This window comes from Nothoprocta perdicaria, unplaced genomic scaffold (genome assembly GCF_003342845.1).
Source record: "Nothoprocta perdicaria isolate Ctin4 unplaced genomic scaffold, notPer1 scaffold_41, whole genome shotgun sequence".
NCBI classification, from domain to species: domain Eukaryota; kingdom Metazoa; phylum Chordata; class Aves; order Tinamiformes; family Tinamidae; genus Nothoprocta; species Nothoprocta perdicaria.
This window is the reverse complement of record NW_020455655.1, coordinates 4,692,465-4,710,362: the sequence shown is the minus strand read 5'-3', so window position 1 is coordinate 4,710,362 and position 17,898 is coordinate 4,692,465. Positions and strand designations below refer to the sequence as shown.

The 17,898-nt window shown below is 40.3% G+C and overlaps 1 protein-coding gene across 2 annotated transcripts in view; it reads right to left on the bottom strand.

The window, feature by feature from the left end:
* ADAMTSL3 (ADAMTS like 3) overlaps positions 1-17,898 on the bottom strand; it is a 169,949-nt gene that overhangs the window by 89,727 nt on the left and 62,324 nt on the right. For both annotated transcript variants that reach the window (XM_026045667.1, XM_026045668.1), the window contains exons 4-5: positions 6,743-6,870; positions 4,453-4,498 (exon numbers count right to left, since the gene is read on the bottom strand). In XM_026045667.1, coding sequence (XP_025901452.1) covers positions 4,453-4,498; positions 6,743-6,870 — 174 coding nt within the window. The remainder of the gene's footprint in view (positions 1-4,452; positions 4,499-6,742; positions 6,871-17,898) is intronic.

Sequence of the window (17,898 nt, the reverse complement as noted above, 5' to 3'; positions counted from 1 at the left end):
GGACAACAAAAAGACTTGAAAACTTCCTATTAATTCTATTTCAGTAGGTCATAAAATTGAGAGGAAGTTTAACAGAAAAGAGAAGGTTCAAGGTGTGGGAGAGGCAGGCAAGGGGCTACGTCACACTGCCAGCCAGGCCCAGGTTGCTTGTTTTCCTAGTCTGAACTTATTTCAGACACTATTCCTTCAATTCCTCCTCGTCTCAAAATTTTGCTAAGTATTTGTTAAATATTTGTTAAATATTATTTCTACCAATTTCCTGTTTTTTTAAAAAAATATTTCCCAATTTCAGCAATAGCTTTTCCCTTACAATCAAGCCACTGAACCACAGCCAAGTCACTCGCGGGTTCACACACCACACGAGGAGCTGCAGACATGGGTATGATGCCTAATACGTGAGAGTGCTGGCAATACAATCCAGCCAAATCTTGCTTGTGGTGGGTGAAGCCTATTTACATGCTAGTGCTTTTGAACATATTATTAGAGAGATCTGAAAAAAAACTTTAGACATGACTACCATGCAGATTTTATATTTATATAAAATATGCATATATATAAATACATACATGTGTATGTATGCATATATATCCACACAGATATTTTCCTATTCTCTTTGTTATAGATTACTAAAGAATCCTTCATTTAAGGACTGGCTTCCTACAAAATGTATCGTTTTAGCTTTGGCAGGGAGTACTCGAAGCCTTTGAAAACAAAACTAACTCAGGAAATCTCTATCTTTGCAAGCAATGTTCATGACCAAAATATGAAGGTTGCTTCAGACACTGTGATTTCTGCCAATAATTACTCTGCTGAAAAAAGCACAACAGAGAAGGAAAGAAATTTCCCAGTAAAAATGATGACACCAAAGAAAGTCTGGTCCTTTGTCTAGTTTTATTCTTTGAATCTCATTTTGTTGAAACCCAGCCAAATCCGATGAAGTCATTGTTTTGTTTTCTTTCCGAAATTAGCTTCAGATTACATKTTTTTCCTATCCATTTTTTTCAGACCACTTAGTAAAATCAAGTTACCTGGGCTAGAAACCTATGAGCCAGACATTAGAGACATAGGCTGCACCAGCATTATAATGAGAAAAATAAAATAAATAAATGAACAGATTGGAGATAGACTACGCAACTCCAATAATGTGAAATACTACACGACTAGAAGAGACAGAGCTCAGCCAAGATTTGTTGAATGGGATAAACGAGCAAGCTCATAGGTGGATGCTAGGACAAAAAATGATGAATATTTAGAACAGGTGTGAGAATTATCCACATATAATACAAGTTTATGATGGAGTTCATGTGGACAGAACAGTCAAAGTGGTGTTTCTTCTGACAATAGGAGAGTCACTCTGGCAAATGTATAAGTGACTTTTTGGCACAAACCAATAYGAAATTTATGGGGAAATGGCCCAAATAACTTGTTCGAGGAATAGGACCCTAAAGGATTATCTTAAACACTTCCATATAGTGCACATCATAGCCTTAGAATGTAATAGTATACACAAAAATGGAAAAATAAAATTGAGGATTTAAGACTGAAAATATTGTTGAATAGTATATAACRAATAGTTTATATAGTTTATTTCTCTAAAATTTCTATAAGAAAAGTCAAAAGCACACATGCATTTATAAGAAATCAAGTAACTGGCATCCCAGTGAAGATAAAAAGATAAGCAAGCTAAACACATGCCWCAATAACCTCAGCAATTATTTTGTTGCTAAGACCTCAAAATAATTTTTGATTGAAATATCACTAATATTATTCAGGAACTATGCTTGAGTTCAATGAACTTACTGCTCTTCTATTGCAAATCCAGATGAAACCAATTTTCTGGTAAAATGATTCTTGTTCTTTTCATTAGAATGACATACATATTAAGCTGTGCTTCATTTGTACTCCCCAATATAGATGTTAGTGGTGTAATGTATCGTGTAGCAAAATTACATTTGCAGACAATTTTACACGGTGTATATATACCGAATGTCTCATGTGGTTAACAATAATATCTACCAACATTGAAAGAAGCTAGCTTAAACTCTTAATTTTCAAACTCAAATCTTACCTTAAAGTGAGAAATGATCATTACTAATAATGCTTTGGGGAAACTTAGGTCATTTGAAACAGCGCTGGGCTGTTAGTCCTAGGTCTCTATTAGGTGCTTATTCCTGTTTCAAGGGTAAATCAGGTCTAACATTGTGTTTGAATTCAATGAGGCCAAACTCAAAGATCAGTGGAAATCTTGTGAAATTTGTTCTTCTGGGGAGTTCACCACTATCTGGTCCACAACCAAGGAAAAACAGTTCCCAAGAGATTCTGGCTCTACCTGAGGTAAAATGGAAACCCGAWCCCTTTCAGACATGTCCCAAAAGCAAAACTGTAAAAACCTCTTCCTGTCTGGAAATTAGCATTTGAATCATCATAAATTCAAACAGATTCCCATACAAGATGCTAGCCACTTATCGCTTTGAAATAAGCCCAAAAATTAAAAAACAGGCCCCAGTGACTTCAAGAGAAAAACACCCTTGGAGTTAAGAAAGCGCATGGTAATAACCTTAATTCTCTCTGGGCTTACACATCCGTGAGTGCCTTCATTCTCACTATACAGTTTGACTGCACAAGGCTTGAAAAGATCAGTGCCTGCAATTGCTCTTACATATCCTAGAAGCACAGAGACCTCTGCTTATTGCAGAAAATATGCACAAATTGATCTCGCCTCCTCCCTTTTCCATATGCTATGCAGTYTTCTATTCCTTTTGCTGGAGGAGCAAGGCTTGTTAATTTTTTTTGAACTCCAGTTGCAGAGGAAGCTGTAGCACGTGGGATCAAGCAGTAAGAGGTACAATACCTTATACCAATGCATATAATTTATCCAGATAAGGAACACAGCAACCAGTTTACCCACCAGCAGTTTTGTTTATTGCTTGCATACTGGCTAGCTGCAATTCACTTTATCACACAGCTTTAAAAGACTATGATACTTCTTCACATGGGGCATTTTGAAGAAAGAGCTAAGGACACTGTGCACTCAACTGTGATGTCTTTACTTTTGAAAGAGCAAGTGGCTGCGTTTGTCTCTCCAGGARGTGATTTTTGCATGCGCTGGGTCTGATTCATTAATCACTTCCACTTGCTTCTGCCAGCAGCAACCTCGGCTGTGGGCTGCAGTGGTGGAAAATCCACCCAGCCCCAAGGAGGGGAGTGTTAGAGCGATTCAAGGTGCTAGCAAGACTTGTTCTGGAGGAGGGCACAAGCCAGCTGGCACAGCAGATACCATGGATGTGGTAAACCAAGGAGTTGGTATGGCCAGTTGTCCCAGGAGATGCAGTGATTCAACATATGTACCGGGCACCTTCCCGTGTCARGCTTCCTAAGAGAACATGCCATACTTCACAGCTGCAGCTGCTGGCAGGAATCGTGAGGCTGGCAGTCAAGTGAGTATCACCTGCTCTTGCCTTCAACTCAAGGAAGAGCAGACCTCACCTTTTAAAGGTTATTTGTGTGAAAGAGGATGCATTTCTTCCARAGGGAGGTAGATGGGTTGCATGCATTATAGTAACACAGAAACAAGATGGTTTTGCTATAAATATTTATCCATCTTCCCTCTTTTCTGGAATGTGATTATAAGAATGTTACCCTGTACTGCAAGGTAACCCACAGTTGAAGGCAAGTGCTCATCATACACCAGCCCACTTGGAGATACCACACACGGGTGCACACTTTGCAGCTCAGAGATACCAGAGCCCTGCAGGAGCCACATGCCTTGAATACGCTGCAACATCTGGGGTGCCAGGAGGCAGCTGCTTAAACAGCATAAGGCATCACTGCAAATCAGTTGAGCACGAGTCACAACGTATGCCATATGTGACTGGTTTTCATAAAACATCCCTCAAATTTCCAATTTTATATTGAGCCACTGAAACTGTCTATGCTGGTGTGCATAGACATGCATACTTCTGCATATGGAAATATAAAGATTTGTTTTTAGCCAGTCAGAAGGAATATAAATACAAATTATCCCATTTAACATTTGAAAGGGATAACTGGTTAAACTCCCTGATCATGTGCCTAATGATCATCCTTAATGATCACAAAAGATCAGGAGCTCAATTTAATTCATCTGAAGGACTGAGCCTACAAGAAAACTGCTTGCTAGTTTAAGAGGAAAATGGATTTGTTAATCCCCCAAAATGTGCAACTCTCCTAATAAATGATATAAAACATTCTGAATCACAATTGGCACGGTGATTTCAAAAGCTAAGGTCCTTTTGGGAAGCCTAAATTCAAGGCCTGGTGGTGTCACGCAGAGTGAAGTCTTTAAAAATCAAAATRATGATGGAAAAAAAAACCACCATAAGATTTTAAACAAGCAGCAGTATTTCTTAAACTTTAACACATTGTCTGAATAAGTAAAAGAAGCTGTAAAATAGGATTACAGGCCAGACTCACGTTACTACTGCAGGTTTTGTATCGAATATTCCGACCTTCACAGTTCCTGAAAAATAGAGTAAAAATAGTTACACTGTGTAATAGCTGCATAACAGCAACACACAACCCTGCCTGTTTTACAGCAAGTTATTCTCTTGAAAATTAGATTTTTATTACTACTGCCCTACCATGATTTGGTCTGAAATAAAGGGCTTAAATACAAAGGGGATCTGGGGACTCAACAGGTTAGACTGCTGCCTCTCTTCGAAACAGAAAATATGACTTTTCCTGTGGGCCCAATGTGCTGGGAATCCTACGAAAAACACATTTATTTTGTGAAAAAGTTTCACAATGGATCCTCAAAAGCCTGATCTACTCTGACTTCAGCAAAGTTGTTTCTAATCCATGAGATGTAACTTGGAAGGGAAGTAAATCAGATGATCTATGCAATCCTTTGGTCAAGCATAAGGCTAATGAGCATTCATTCTACTTTCCCCTACTTCATTAAGGAAAGAAAAGAACCTTAAATCTTTCCTTTCTGCCCCAAACCAGTGTAATATTTTCGCAGATCAGCACATCATTTTAATGACTCAAAGTCACATGAGTAGAGCTCTTAATTTTAAATGAAATACAATTCTTGGGGACTGCATGCATTCCTAAAACGCCCAACATCTGTGAATCCCCAAATCCAGGCAATTCGGCTCCTTAGGAAAGTCTTTCAGCAAAGTAGCTGAAATAATGGCATATAATAAAGCCCTGATTCTGTGCTCTCACAGAAGTCATTATTGTGCTCTCAGACATGGGAGATTCAGACTCATATGGAATAAGACATTCTTCTAAAGAGTGGTGAAGTCAGGCCCTTGAAAAAGCTAGTAGCATACTTTAAAAGACTTAATAGGAAAGGAAATTATAATTAGTGGTGTTTCTAAAACTTTTTTTTTTTTTTTTTTTTTTTTGATGAAAAGCCATTACAAATATTAAAACACTCTGGAAAGTTGTGAGAGGCTGAAAAACAGGATTTGAAAAGGAAAAAGCGATGGATACCTAGAGCAAGAGTTCAGCCAGCTCAGCTGAAGCTACAGCTCTCCAAGCTCCGGACACCGCACATCTCAAATTGCCAGTCTTTTGCAARAATAATTGTAGCACAACATGCAAGTTAAAGGTTTATGGTACATACAAATGCGAAAACTTGGTTTCACAATTGTGCATTTCTTGGGCATTACAACAACAATAAAACACAGAAAAAACTTTTAACATATACATTTGTCAAGGCATGGAAAACACATGTTTTTTCCACAGGGGAACACATTAAAAATATTAGTAAAACCACACTGGAATTTATATGGCTACAATTTATTGAGCTCATTTCATAGTCGTCAACACTGGTAGAATACTGGGGCTTCTTGCAGAACTTACTACCATTTTCCAGGATATCTGTGCATTCTGCAYTAAAAGAACAAGCAATGTTTTAAGCAGTTATCTTTAGTCATGCAGTTCATAATGTTTGCACTGAACTAGCACATCACACTACAAGCCTTATTCAAGGGAAATGGACTTTCTGGGTGATATTCCATATAACACGGCAATTCATTTCAAACTAGAAGCTAAAATGCAATCATCTTTTTAAATAATAATGAGGAACAATTCAGATAGGGAAAGCAATTACAGATCCCAGCACTTGTGCTCCTCAAGCTTGTCAAAAACTCTCCAAATAGCTAAGGCCCCTTGCATATGCTAAGGATTGCAGCAACAAGTCTTCTCTAAGCCCAGCTTTACTGCCAAGCRAAATCCTCTTGCCTGCACATAGTCCTCTCCTCAGGCTACGCTCGGCTTAGCCACAAGCACATATGGCCACCAGGTCCACTGCACAGAAACAGCTAGCAGAGGAAAAGATTTCTAAGAGAAAGGAGCATTTCATACATCTACACATTTGATTTTTACTCCAGGAAGCAGACTGAGGAGCTGCACTTGAGCAGTGCTTCAGGTCTAACTTGTGAGCAGGTAGCTCACTGGTGGATCTGTATCACAATGGCAGGGATYCTTTCGATACTTGACAGCACTAAATAAGTTATTCTTGTTATTTCAAAGACATGTTTAATAACATAGTTCCCTTCCAAATCAAGGGCTAAAGTATTTTCTGAAAATATTACTGAAATATATTTAATGAAGGATTTCACAGCACTTGACCTGTGCACAACATTTGGTTCCAGAAAGAGATATAAAATAACAGTGTTTCTCCACATAAATCATCGCAGGACAGGGAGAAAGAGCCCAGCTGCAGAAAATAAATATACACAAGCATGTGGCTAACCTGCCATTCAAGCATCTCCGCAGGGAATAGGAGGCTCCCCCGCCACAGGTCCGTGAGCAATCACTCCAGGCGCCCCAGGCATCCCAGGAACCATCCTTATCTTCATCAGAGCGGGCAATTCTGGAGCTCTGAAGAATGAAGGGAGAGAAGAGAAAATAAGCAAGTCACATAAATTGGAGTGATACATATTTTAGTGTTTAACATTAATAATAGCAGCAAGTGTACCACTTTGCTACTCATTTGCCATGGAGATAGTTTGCTCATACACTACTGCAAACCTAGTAATGCAACTGCTATTAATATTATTATGAATGAAAGCTACTTTGAGAACAAAAAAAGAAGCAATGAAAATAATTTCTCAGGTGACAGAGAATATTGACCAATATCAAATGTGCTCCAGTAAGAGAGAACATAGAAGATTCATCTAAACCTTACTGAAACAACTATTTCTAACCAACTTTCAACTCCCACTGCCTTCAGTAGATATGCACTTAGATCTCAGATAGATGAATAGAGGCATTACATTTATATTAGTGCATGAATTTTTTGCCTTCATAGTAGAGCACAACTTAATCTGATGGTGTTTCAGAAATCTTTCCCCCTCTTCCCAATAAAGAGCCTGAAAACACCAGCCAAAGGGCTATCCTGTGAGCAAACAACAAAAGGCAAAGAGATAGAAATATTACTAAATAAACTCTATGCGAGTAAAGACTCTTGTTACATATCAAATAAAAATACATGCTTAAAATGCTAAAAATATTTTAATGTGTGACCAAACCCAGAGAAGTATAAACCATTAGTCTATGTTCTAATAGCAAACCAGATGAACACATTTTTGGTAATCCCTATTTTCTCTAAGAAATAGCTTAACTGAGCTCAAGAGAATGAGATTTTAGACTCGGTTCTATTTTCTTCCAAAAGAACACCTCATATGAGTAATTTAAAAGGAAATGAGGGATATATAATTCAAATCTTATGGTATATTAAAAAAGTAATACATAGCTCCCCCTAAATTTCCACAAACGGATGAAGTCAGCTCCTCTTCAGTCGTTAAGAAAATTGCCTCAGATAAAAGTCTACAACTTTCAAGTCAAAAGGGCAAGTGCAATGAAATAAAGTTGTTTTCAAAAGGGTACTGCACAAGGAACATGATTTAATACCATACTGTGTAGAGACATGGATTTTCTTCTAAACATAGTAAAGCAAAGCAATTGTGTGCCACAGAACTTGAGCCAGGCCCGTGGACGATGCCCTCTCTATGTGCTGGAAACACAACTGTTGAACAAGCATCATTTTAGCAATCCAAACAGAGAAGAGTTAAACGCAGCTAAACTTAAACAGGGCTAAGGACCATGCAAACACATTTTAAAAGTATTAATAAGAGTAGGTCGACTTAGTATAACATCACTCCTGAGAGCTAAATATCCGAGAAAAATGTTGGTAATTTTAAAACTTTCCCATCTTTCCATTAAAAAAGAAAAAAACCACAGTGCTGGTCAAAAAACTTATTCCATTAATTAGCAGATACGTGGCAATCATTTGGACAGTAAGTTGCATAACTTGGTCTAAGTCAGCCAGCAGCTCCTCAACTTCCTTGCTCCCCTAAGTTTACAAATTCTGCAAACACTTACTGCAAGCTGTAAATGGTACTCAGGCCAATCTGCTCTTCCAGAAATGATAGAGCCCTGCTCTGCCAAGATCCCTGAGGAGCTTTAGCACTGGCGTTGGCTTTACTTTACATCAGGAGCCAACTCTGAAATGTCTGACACGCAAAATAAAAGCAACTGCCTTCAATTTTGAGCAGAAGGGCTCAGCACCTCCCTATAGACCACTCAGCACATGAAAAGAGGTCAAGATGACCAACAGCCACTTTTACACTGATGAATGCACAAACAGAATTCGTCTTCTGTAATCCCCAGGGAAATAACTCATTTTTTAAACCACTTTAAGAAATCATTAGATTTATGATAGTAAAAAAGCAACACATATCAYTGCCTCTTTTAGCACAGTTGATTTCTTTGGACAAGGCAGTGATAAGGTCTACAATAATCCTAACTTTGCCATTGTATTAAAACCAGCCACACGATATTAACAGACAGAATATCATCGAGAGCCCTGAACAATAACCAGTTGTTCCCTTCCTAAATTGCTTTGATAAAAGCTATTGTTCAGAACTGTAGCTAATTAAAAGAACTGTGAAGATCAAAGCATTGATTTGCGCCAACAAAACCCTCTTCACAATCATGGGCTAATTCAGCGCCCACAGTGTTGATTTAAACTCCAGCCAATTCAAACTATTTGTCCCATGGGAAAGAGTTAAAAGCAGCTTGTGCTGGCTTAGTAATTTACTGATTAGCAAAATAATACTGATTTACTAGCTGTCAGGATTCATAAACTCTGAATATTACATTTGTCTACACCACAGTACCAAATTTAAGTAAAATAAAAAAATTAAAAAAAAAAGAGCGAGATCATCCACATCATGATTTAAACCAACAAAAACTTGGAGGCTCGTTCAGGAATTAAATCAACAGTTAATTACAATTCGGCACAAAAGAGCATTACGGTACTTCAGGACTGCATTCACAGCTTGCCTGCAATTTTTGGTTGTTTTAAGTCATAATTTGAACATGTTTTAGTAACAAAGCTTTTCTAGCTGATTTTCCTTTAGGAGATGACTTTCAGTTGATGAAGTCTCAATATATGTATAGTTTGTATTCAGTGTGAACAGCTCTATGCAGGCATGTACATGRGCATGCCCATGCAAAGAGGTGCCCCCATGGTACTGCAGCCATACAGAGCCACCAGCACTGAAGTGCATCTGCAGAGAACGACTTGCAACAGCTCTAACCACAGCCCTGGGAAAGACCTTGGCATTGCTGCCTTTTACATAGAGCTRGAGGACAAAAGGCCCCACCCTTCCATTCTTCTGTGGATCCAGTCAGGACAACTGGAGCCCRAAGGCGTCAAGTGTGAGCGCATGACGAGGCTACATGCGCTGTACTTCGGCACTTATATGTCTTCTGCAGAAAGGATTCCAGGCTGCATGATAGACACCTCCAAAACACCTTGCCCCAATCTCTAATCCTGATGCATACTCAGCTCTGCAAGAAAGCAGCCATCATCCTGTGCCAGGATCCCTATGGGAAGGGGTGAGAGAGAGCACGGAGCAGCCTTGCAGAGCCTCAGAGCAGGACACAGCCCATAGYAAGGTGCACGCGGAGCCCCGGCTGCCAGCCCTGCCCGCCAGGCGCGCGGCACGTTTCACCGCACAGCCGGCCCTGGCACCCACAGAGCAGCAAGCGCCGGGCCAGCCTYCCGGCTCCGGCAGCGCCCGGCTCTCGGCGCGCGTTAAGGCCGTACGGGCTCTGCGACCCGCTGCTCAATGCAGCGGCCTTTGGCAGCAGTGGGCATGGAGGAAAAACAAGCAAGAGCCAGATGTTCCCAGCACTGCTCTTTAATCCAAAACGAGGGGATTTTTACTGTCCCGCGTAACACCCAGTCAATAACAACAGCTCTGCTGACACACCTTACAAAACCCAAGCGCAGCGCGGCTATGCGGAGAAAAAGGATTATTTGGCCAAACTTTTGTTTGGCTGTTATGAAGGATGACATAATTGTCTTGAATTTGGTCATGCAGACTTCAAAGGAGACGTGGTGCCAGAGAATGAAGGTCAGTTTATGCAGTTTTAGTATTATTCAGACATCCATTACATAAGGCTTGGATATGTAAATGTTTAGTATTCAGTATAACAAACATTTAACAGAAATGCTCTGATACCTTAAACGTTTGTTTTGCAGAGTTTTTTATATACATGCTTTACTTTCAAAAYAGACAAAAGCCAAGGACATACTGTTTTATGCTCTGAATTACTGTAACAAAGTTTGCTACAAAAGCAACTTGGAGAGGCGACAGGCAGATGCCTCCAGCAGAACTGGGGCGGCCGCAGCCCCTCCGCCGAGTCCATATCCTGCACTGGGAACCCAAGGGCTGCCTTCAACCCRCCTCCAAGCACCCCAGACATCCCAGACAGGGATCTGAACGCATTTGGTGCAAGATTCCAGCAACATCCAGCCCCAGGGAAATGGCACAGGTGTGGGTAGATGTTTGAAATGCCCCCAACAGCTCAGTAATGCGACACAGCTCATGCACCAGGCTCTGTCACTGCAGAAGGGAATATTACCCAGGTAACTGTTTCTGTGCCAAAGCCCTGGTAGCTCCAAGGCAAGGGCTCTCTCCAGGGCTTTCCATATCTTATCAAGGTGGTCTGCAGTGGCTGGGAAGACATCCCAAGCTCCAGGAGAACATCTCCACCCARGACTCCATTGGCACAGCTGTATCACACTGCTATTCAATGGCACATGGCACGCAGCTAAACTTCTCCACGCAGAATTTAGATGCATCAGATTAAATGCATCCAAAAAGACCTCTTTGAAAGGCATAAACACCACTTCAGTCCCACTGAAGGCCCGAATTAGGCAATACCCAAAGCTCAGTCCTGGCCCTTTTCCCTGGAGTGAATTTCATCCTTGATGGTATTTTGAACAGAGATGAAGCATTTCCTTTTTATTGCTTCTTCCCACTCTCACAACCCATAAATACTATTAACACTATCCTGACTTTCAGGGTCTTCCAAGACACAAGGTTATGTTGCTATCCACTGATCTCAGCACAGCATCACCCGATGCCATTCTCTTCCCATCCCTGCAACAGCTCCAAACAGAGGCAGCTCAAGGAGCTACGGCACTGAAGGGAAAATATCCTGCCCGAGCAGCTCTGTGATGCGTTTCCCAGATTCCTCCTTCCAGACACTACACTTAGTGGAAAAGGTATCAGATTGCACTGTTGACTGTATCCATGAGCAGAGCACATAGCTGAAGGAACAAGTATTTACCTGCAGATAATTGCTGGATATGCTATTTAGCCTCAGAACGGTACCCCTTATTTTTAACTTTGGCTGTTATGTCTATGGCTTTGCAACAATCTACAGTAGAAATCTTTCTCTGCTAAGGTCACACATGAAAATGATTTACACCTTTATTTTGCTCAGTTTCCGTAAGGTATCGAACRTACATAACAGATTTAGAAAAAAAATTCTGTTTGTGGCAGCAACTATATAGAAGAACAGTCAAAACTTATTTTGAGAGAAGTAAGAACATTAATGAGGCCTTGCATTACCTCATTTTAACAGAAAAACTTCCACTTGTTTCATTAGGACTTATTTCAAGACATTTCCTGATATATTTCTACTATCGCTAGGTGTATTATATATTACCTAACTGTGCACTGCTTATGTCATTAAGTTTAATAAATCTTTAACTTATGTGTACCAGAGTATATTATATGATAGTTTTTGTTAAAAAGTACATTTTAGGAATTATAAAATCCTAAAAAGAAAATCTCATAAGGGAGAAAAGAAAAAAACAGAAAAAAATATCAAGGCACCAGTATTTTAGACTGATAAAAAACACATGGGGGAATAAATGCAGGTATTTTAAGCAGATGTTTAAAAATAATTAGTTTTAATATTACGAACATTATTTCTATCACCTTAACTATTGCTTTTACTTAAGGCTGACAACGCTATAGGRGTGTCCATGAACCAATTGCAAAGTGTAATCTGTACTTGGTAACAAAGAGTGCCTCAGAAATGCAAGCTGGTAACACTCAGTGACAGAGCAGAAGAATCACCATCAAGAAATGCGCCAAAAAGGCAACCGATGGACGTATTCAGCTGCAAGAAAGAATACAGATGGGGGCTCAGCTGTAGCTCAGAACTCAGATTTTCATTCTACAGCAGTTTTGAATAAATCCAAACTCAAGCTTTGGAAAACGAAACATGCAAAAGTCACACACAGAAAATATTTACACGGTAATTCACTGTGATACTAAATTGTAGGCAAATCTCAGCATGGGAGTCTTTTCCATATTATACTGCATCCCAAGTTTCCATTGTCAGTGTGTTGCAAAATTTCATATTGACAACACAGGCCTGCACTGCAGGAGTTGTCAGGACAAAGCCGGAGGTTTTGGCAGGTGGAGCAGGGATACTTGAGGCTTTTGGCATCCAGAAAGGGATGAAATGTTGCTTGGCTGTTTGGCACCTATGAGCTAGCTGAGGCTTTTGGCACTGAAAGGAGTCTGTATCACCTCCTTCCTTGAGCAGTAACAGAGGGGAAGTTGGAATTTGTGGGCACGGAGCAGGAGCCCTGGTTCCCGGCTCCAAGGACTCAGCAAGTGTCAGGACAMCCAACTGCAGGACTTGGTGCCGCATCTACCCACACAGGACACACGTACAGCACCCACCRAAAACACTGAGGAGTTAAAGCCCAGCCATTTAAGCTGTAATTGTYCAATTTGGGAATTGACTACCTCATTGTGATGAGAAAAAATACACTCAGGCACACAGACATACCCTAGATTTACTCACTGCTGAGCAATTTTGATGATGTACGAAGTCCTGGGGTACATTTTTTATCACCTGACTTTTACAAAAGGAACATTTGCCTCTGTCCTATGCTCTGGATCAAGACACTCCATTTTACTTCCTTGGGCGATATACCATAAATTACTATTTCAGCAGATCAATGTCTACCAAAGGGAAACCTCTTTAAAACCCCAGTAAGCGCAGCCTACAAATACAGATGTCACTTTGAGTGACAACATACCTGCCAAATCTACCCCGGGGCCTGCTTTTCATTCATGCCTCGCCTGTCTGGAGCTAAACAAGTTCTCTATCTGTTTTATTCACTATAATCAAAATTATTCTGCATTCATCAGTATCAGATCTCAGAGAACACTTCGAGTCTTAGCCACCAGCTTTGGTGATATCCATTTCAATAGGCAGGCAAGAAGCCCGCACCTCTCTAATGCTTTTAGGTACAATCATCCAAGACAGCTGACCAGGACCAAGAGTACAAAAACCTCCTCCGTGAGTTTCCAGGATTTCCCTGTCTTCCAAGATTTAAAAGTACATATGTAGTTGGAAATATATAAACCTGAACTCCCGGAATATATCCATTTCTCTGAATCTGCCCTATCTGAAATGGAAACTACACTGAGAAATGTTTAGCATCACTCCAATTCCATCCATTGCTAAGTGGTCTAGAGAGTTATAGCATAAAGATTTGCACGTGTAGCTGGCAAAGAACCCAAAAGCCACAGACCCTGGGAAAAACACACAGGTTCTGAAAGGGAACAAACCCAAGAAAGCGATATAAATTGCAGCAAACTTTGCCCATCCTCTCAGTAGCCAGCCTGATGCAAACACTTGCCAAGGCTTGGAAGAGAGATGAAGGCAAAATTTTCAAATAAGCTAAAAAAAATGAAATGGGATGCTTTAAAAAACTTTATAAGAAACAYGATATTCCTTTTAAAAATGCCAACCATTATATTAACATTCCCAAAGAACATTAGAGTTATGTCCTGCTCAGTATARAAGTATTTTTAAAATGACAATGAATTTACAGAGCAGTCTATACTAAATATTATTAAATACACAGCCCTTGCAATCGGATGTATAGAAAAAGAGTCATGAAGACATATGGAGAAAACTCATTTTCACATGAGAAATAATGAAGTCCAGTCTTAGGGGTTTTTGACTCTTGACTTTAAGGTTATATGTATTTTTAAGTCCATTTTGCAGATGGGAAACTGAACTCAGGAAAAAGGATAATAGGCATTAAGAGAGCAGCACAGCTAGGAATTACATCCTGGTGTCCAAAGGCTCACTCAGTGCCTCTTCCTTCAGAGCTCTCTACCTTGCAAGCAGGAACACTCTCATTCCAAATATGTGAATCTACAACAATATGCAGATGCAAGACTGGGAAAATACAAACTTCAGGACATTATGCTATGTTAATTATCCCTGAGCCTGCTTATGCATCTGCATTAACAGCATTCCTTATACTTCATGAAGCCCATTAAAGCAGTGAGAATTCATGCATGCTTTACTGAATGCTTGCTCAAAATTTGCACCTGGATACAGTGGGTTTTTCCACCTTCACACTGTACACCACATGTTCTTCATCCAGCATAAACAGCATGCTGGGTCAGCCAGAGTCCAACGTGCAGAATTCCTCAGGTGCATAATAGAAAGAGAGATTCCAATTTCTGCAAAATATATCTGGCATTATTTCTTCAAATTACCTTATTAACTGTATTTGCAAACATCCAGATAAAGGTGCTTTTAAGCATTTTACCATGTGATTTTTTAAGCTAATCTCAAAGGGTGAGGACTGCTTCGCTTTGGCCTACGCAGTGGAAAGAGAAGAACAACACTGAYAGAAGGGTGTTATGGCTGTGACAAAGTGGAGTTCAATCCCCTCCCAAAGGTCTTTTAGGCACCAGTGCCACTGTCCAATGCACCATTTTTTTTCCTGTTTTGGGCTAATTTTACAGAGTCCTTTCATATCTGATTCAGTAACTGCATGCTAAGCCATGCTTTCCACCTGTAACTTGGGGCAATAAATATAAAAACTAAACTGACAAAACTAAATGTTTCCCGTAACGAAACTCATCTCTTGATAAAATACTCGTGCCAGCCTAGGACCCCTTAGTACAAAAGAGGGGACAAGGGAGCGATCGAGTCGAGGGGATTTCCCCTCACCTCTCAGCCTGGGAGCTGTGAGACCACAGAGAGGGCCCAACGCCAACCTCAAGGCAGGAGCTGCTGCCACCGTCGCTGCTCTGCAGCGGCCCTGGCCCGCGCTGCTGCCTTCACGACACGCAGCCGGGAGCACGTTTGGCTCCGAGGCCGGGGCAGAGGGGAGCGCTGGTGGCTGCTCCTTCCCCACGCAGCCCAGCTCGCCAGCAGCCCGGGCAGGAGGCCTGCGCGGCCCTAGCGACAGGCAGGCGGGAACACCCACACTCACACCAACTTATGCATCGGACACCATCACCTTGCAGCTGATAACAGCACACAGAGCTCCAGCCCACCTTGACGATAAATTATCTATTKAAAGCAATCGCTTCAAATACACAAGCCCCAGATTTACATACCATACCTATTCACTTGCCCATTTACCTACCTTCTAAAGAAAATTCCCATTCTCTATTTCTAAAAAGGTTAGAACAGTCTTTTCTCTCCCTCCGCCTTTTTTTCTAATTAAGAACTTATTTAGGAGAGTTATAATGAAAACACACTGAAACTAGTGGGTTCCCCCCCAGAAAAAAATATGATTGCACCTCTAACTTTTGAGACTCAATATATATCATATATCTTAAAAATTTGTTTAAAATAATTTTCCTGACTTGAGAAACCGTCTGCCAAGTTCCAGTTAGAGGCAAAATTTTATGGCCAGTCGCCAAATCTACAAATAAAAGGAGTTTATAGAGGAAACACTGACAGAAGAATAAACTGTAGCAAAAGCAGCCAGTATAGCAAGTCTTCCCCTTGCATTTTGTCTGTTCAAAATCTGCACTATTCATAACCCTGGCTACTCTCTCAGGCCTGGCTCAGTTTCATGCCAAGGTTATCAGCGATGCCAGACTGTTCGATGATTTAGTGATAAGTATTTTTACCATATCACTCAGATGAGGCTTTCAAATTTCTCTTCGTTTGTGAGCTAGAGATTTGACCCATATCTCCTGACTCACCCTGCTATTTAATACTATATGTAGCACTTTTAATGGTAATATTTCTATAAAAGTAATGCAAAGCAGATCACAGAACATGCAGCAGATATACCTGGCAAATGAACAAATCTGTCAAAAGGAAAAATATGAAAGCCCCACTGTTAGCTGGCAGCAATTATAAAAATACTAATTTTCAATTCTATAAATGTAAAACAATTAAAGTTATCACGTAGCTGCAAATTTTCAAGATGGTATTTCATGTTACTGAGTTGCCTCCTGACCTTTGAGGCATCACTCTTTTGTGCAGAGCTTTTCATAATTAATACATTGAAAGAGAAGGTTCATTAAGACGCTGACTAAAGCAGTCTGACCAAAGTTAATTCTGCCCAAAGCAGCTCTAAAATTTGTAAGCCTAATCACAATACCTCCTCTCTTTAAAGAGTGAAATCCAATTCAACGGGATGATTTATCTTCACTAAACCAGTTCTTGTCTATTTAACTCAGAGCTGGTCTTTGGGTGACACATCATATACCTGGGTATAACTGATCAAAAATCAAAACAATTTTAAGAATTTTTATTTCTCTCGCTTAACTCTGAGACATATTTAACTTTGCTCAGCTCGACCATGCCCAGCTGACTCCCTGCAGTGGAAAAACTTCCTCRGTGGCTGCTGGGATGAGCTCCCCAACGTGGAACCATCCACAGAGCAGAGACCCAGGAGCTGCAGGGGCCTTTGCTGATGCTCCTGACATCATGGACCCACCTCTTTCTCTTGATCACTGTTATCAACCCCTAAAAGCTTGAGTCAAGTCTAGGGTCAAGTGCTCAAGTGCCACCCCAGGTGTGTTCCACCACTGAGCACACTGCAAACGCAAACACTTAAGGAAGATTTTCAGAGGATAAAAATATTAGGGTTCTATGTCCTCTTGCAGAGGAGTCCATTATACAGAAGCTGCAGGACAGATTTTGGCCCTCACCTCTGCACAGATTCCAAAAGACTGCATTTTTGAGAAGTATTTCCAGAATTAAGTTCCATATGCAGAAAACGCATTTTGACAAAGAGGTGTTTTATGTGGGATTAAAAATGTAATATTCTCCTGTCATTTCTTTTCACTTTACTGAGTCAAATAAAATAAAGCCTACTGAAACATTTGATATTTGGAGAAATAGTTTCCCCTTTATTAATTTTCTAACTCCTAACCTGGAGGAGAAAATAAAGTATCACGGGAAGACTTACAATCACTGCGCACGTCTAGATCCAATTCCCAAAGCAGCAAGTAACCATTAAAAAAAAAAATCCTGTTGATTTCAAATAAAGTAGGAGGAAAGCTTAATTGCCTATGTTGCCTAATGACATACAGTCTCCATTTGGAAAAATGTTAGCACATCTTGCTTTCTCTTTTGCATCCAAGTTCCCAGGTTTAATTCTCTGAAGACACAATTATCCAACCTGTATCATTCATGATAGAGAAAGACACTTCCATTTATCTYTAGCTCCACTCTGACTTCATTCCAGCCCTCTACCACTGTATATGTTTAACTACAGTATCTTTAGCACTCGGCACAGGGCAACAGATC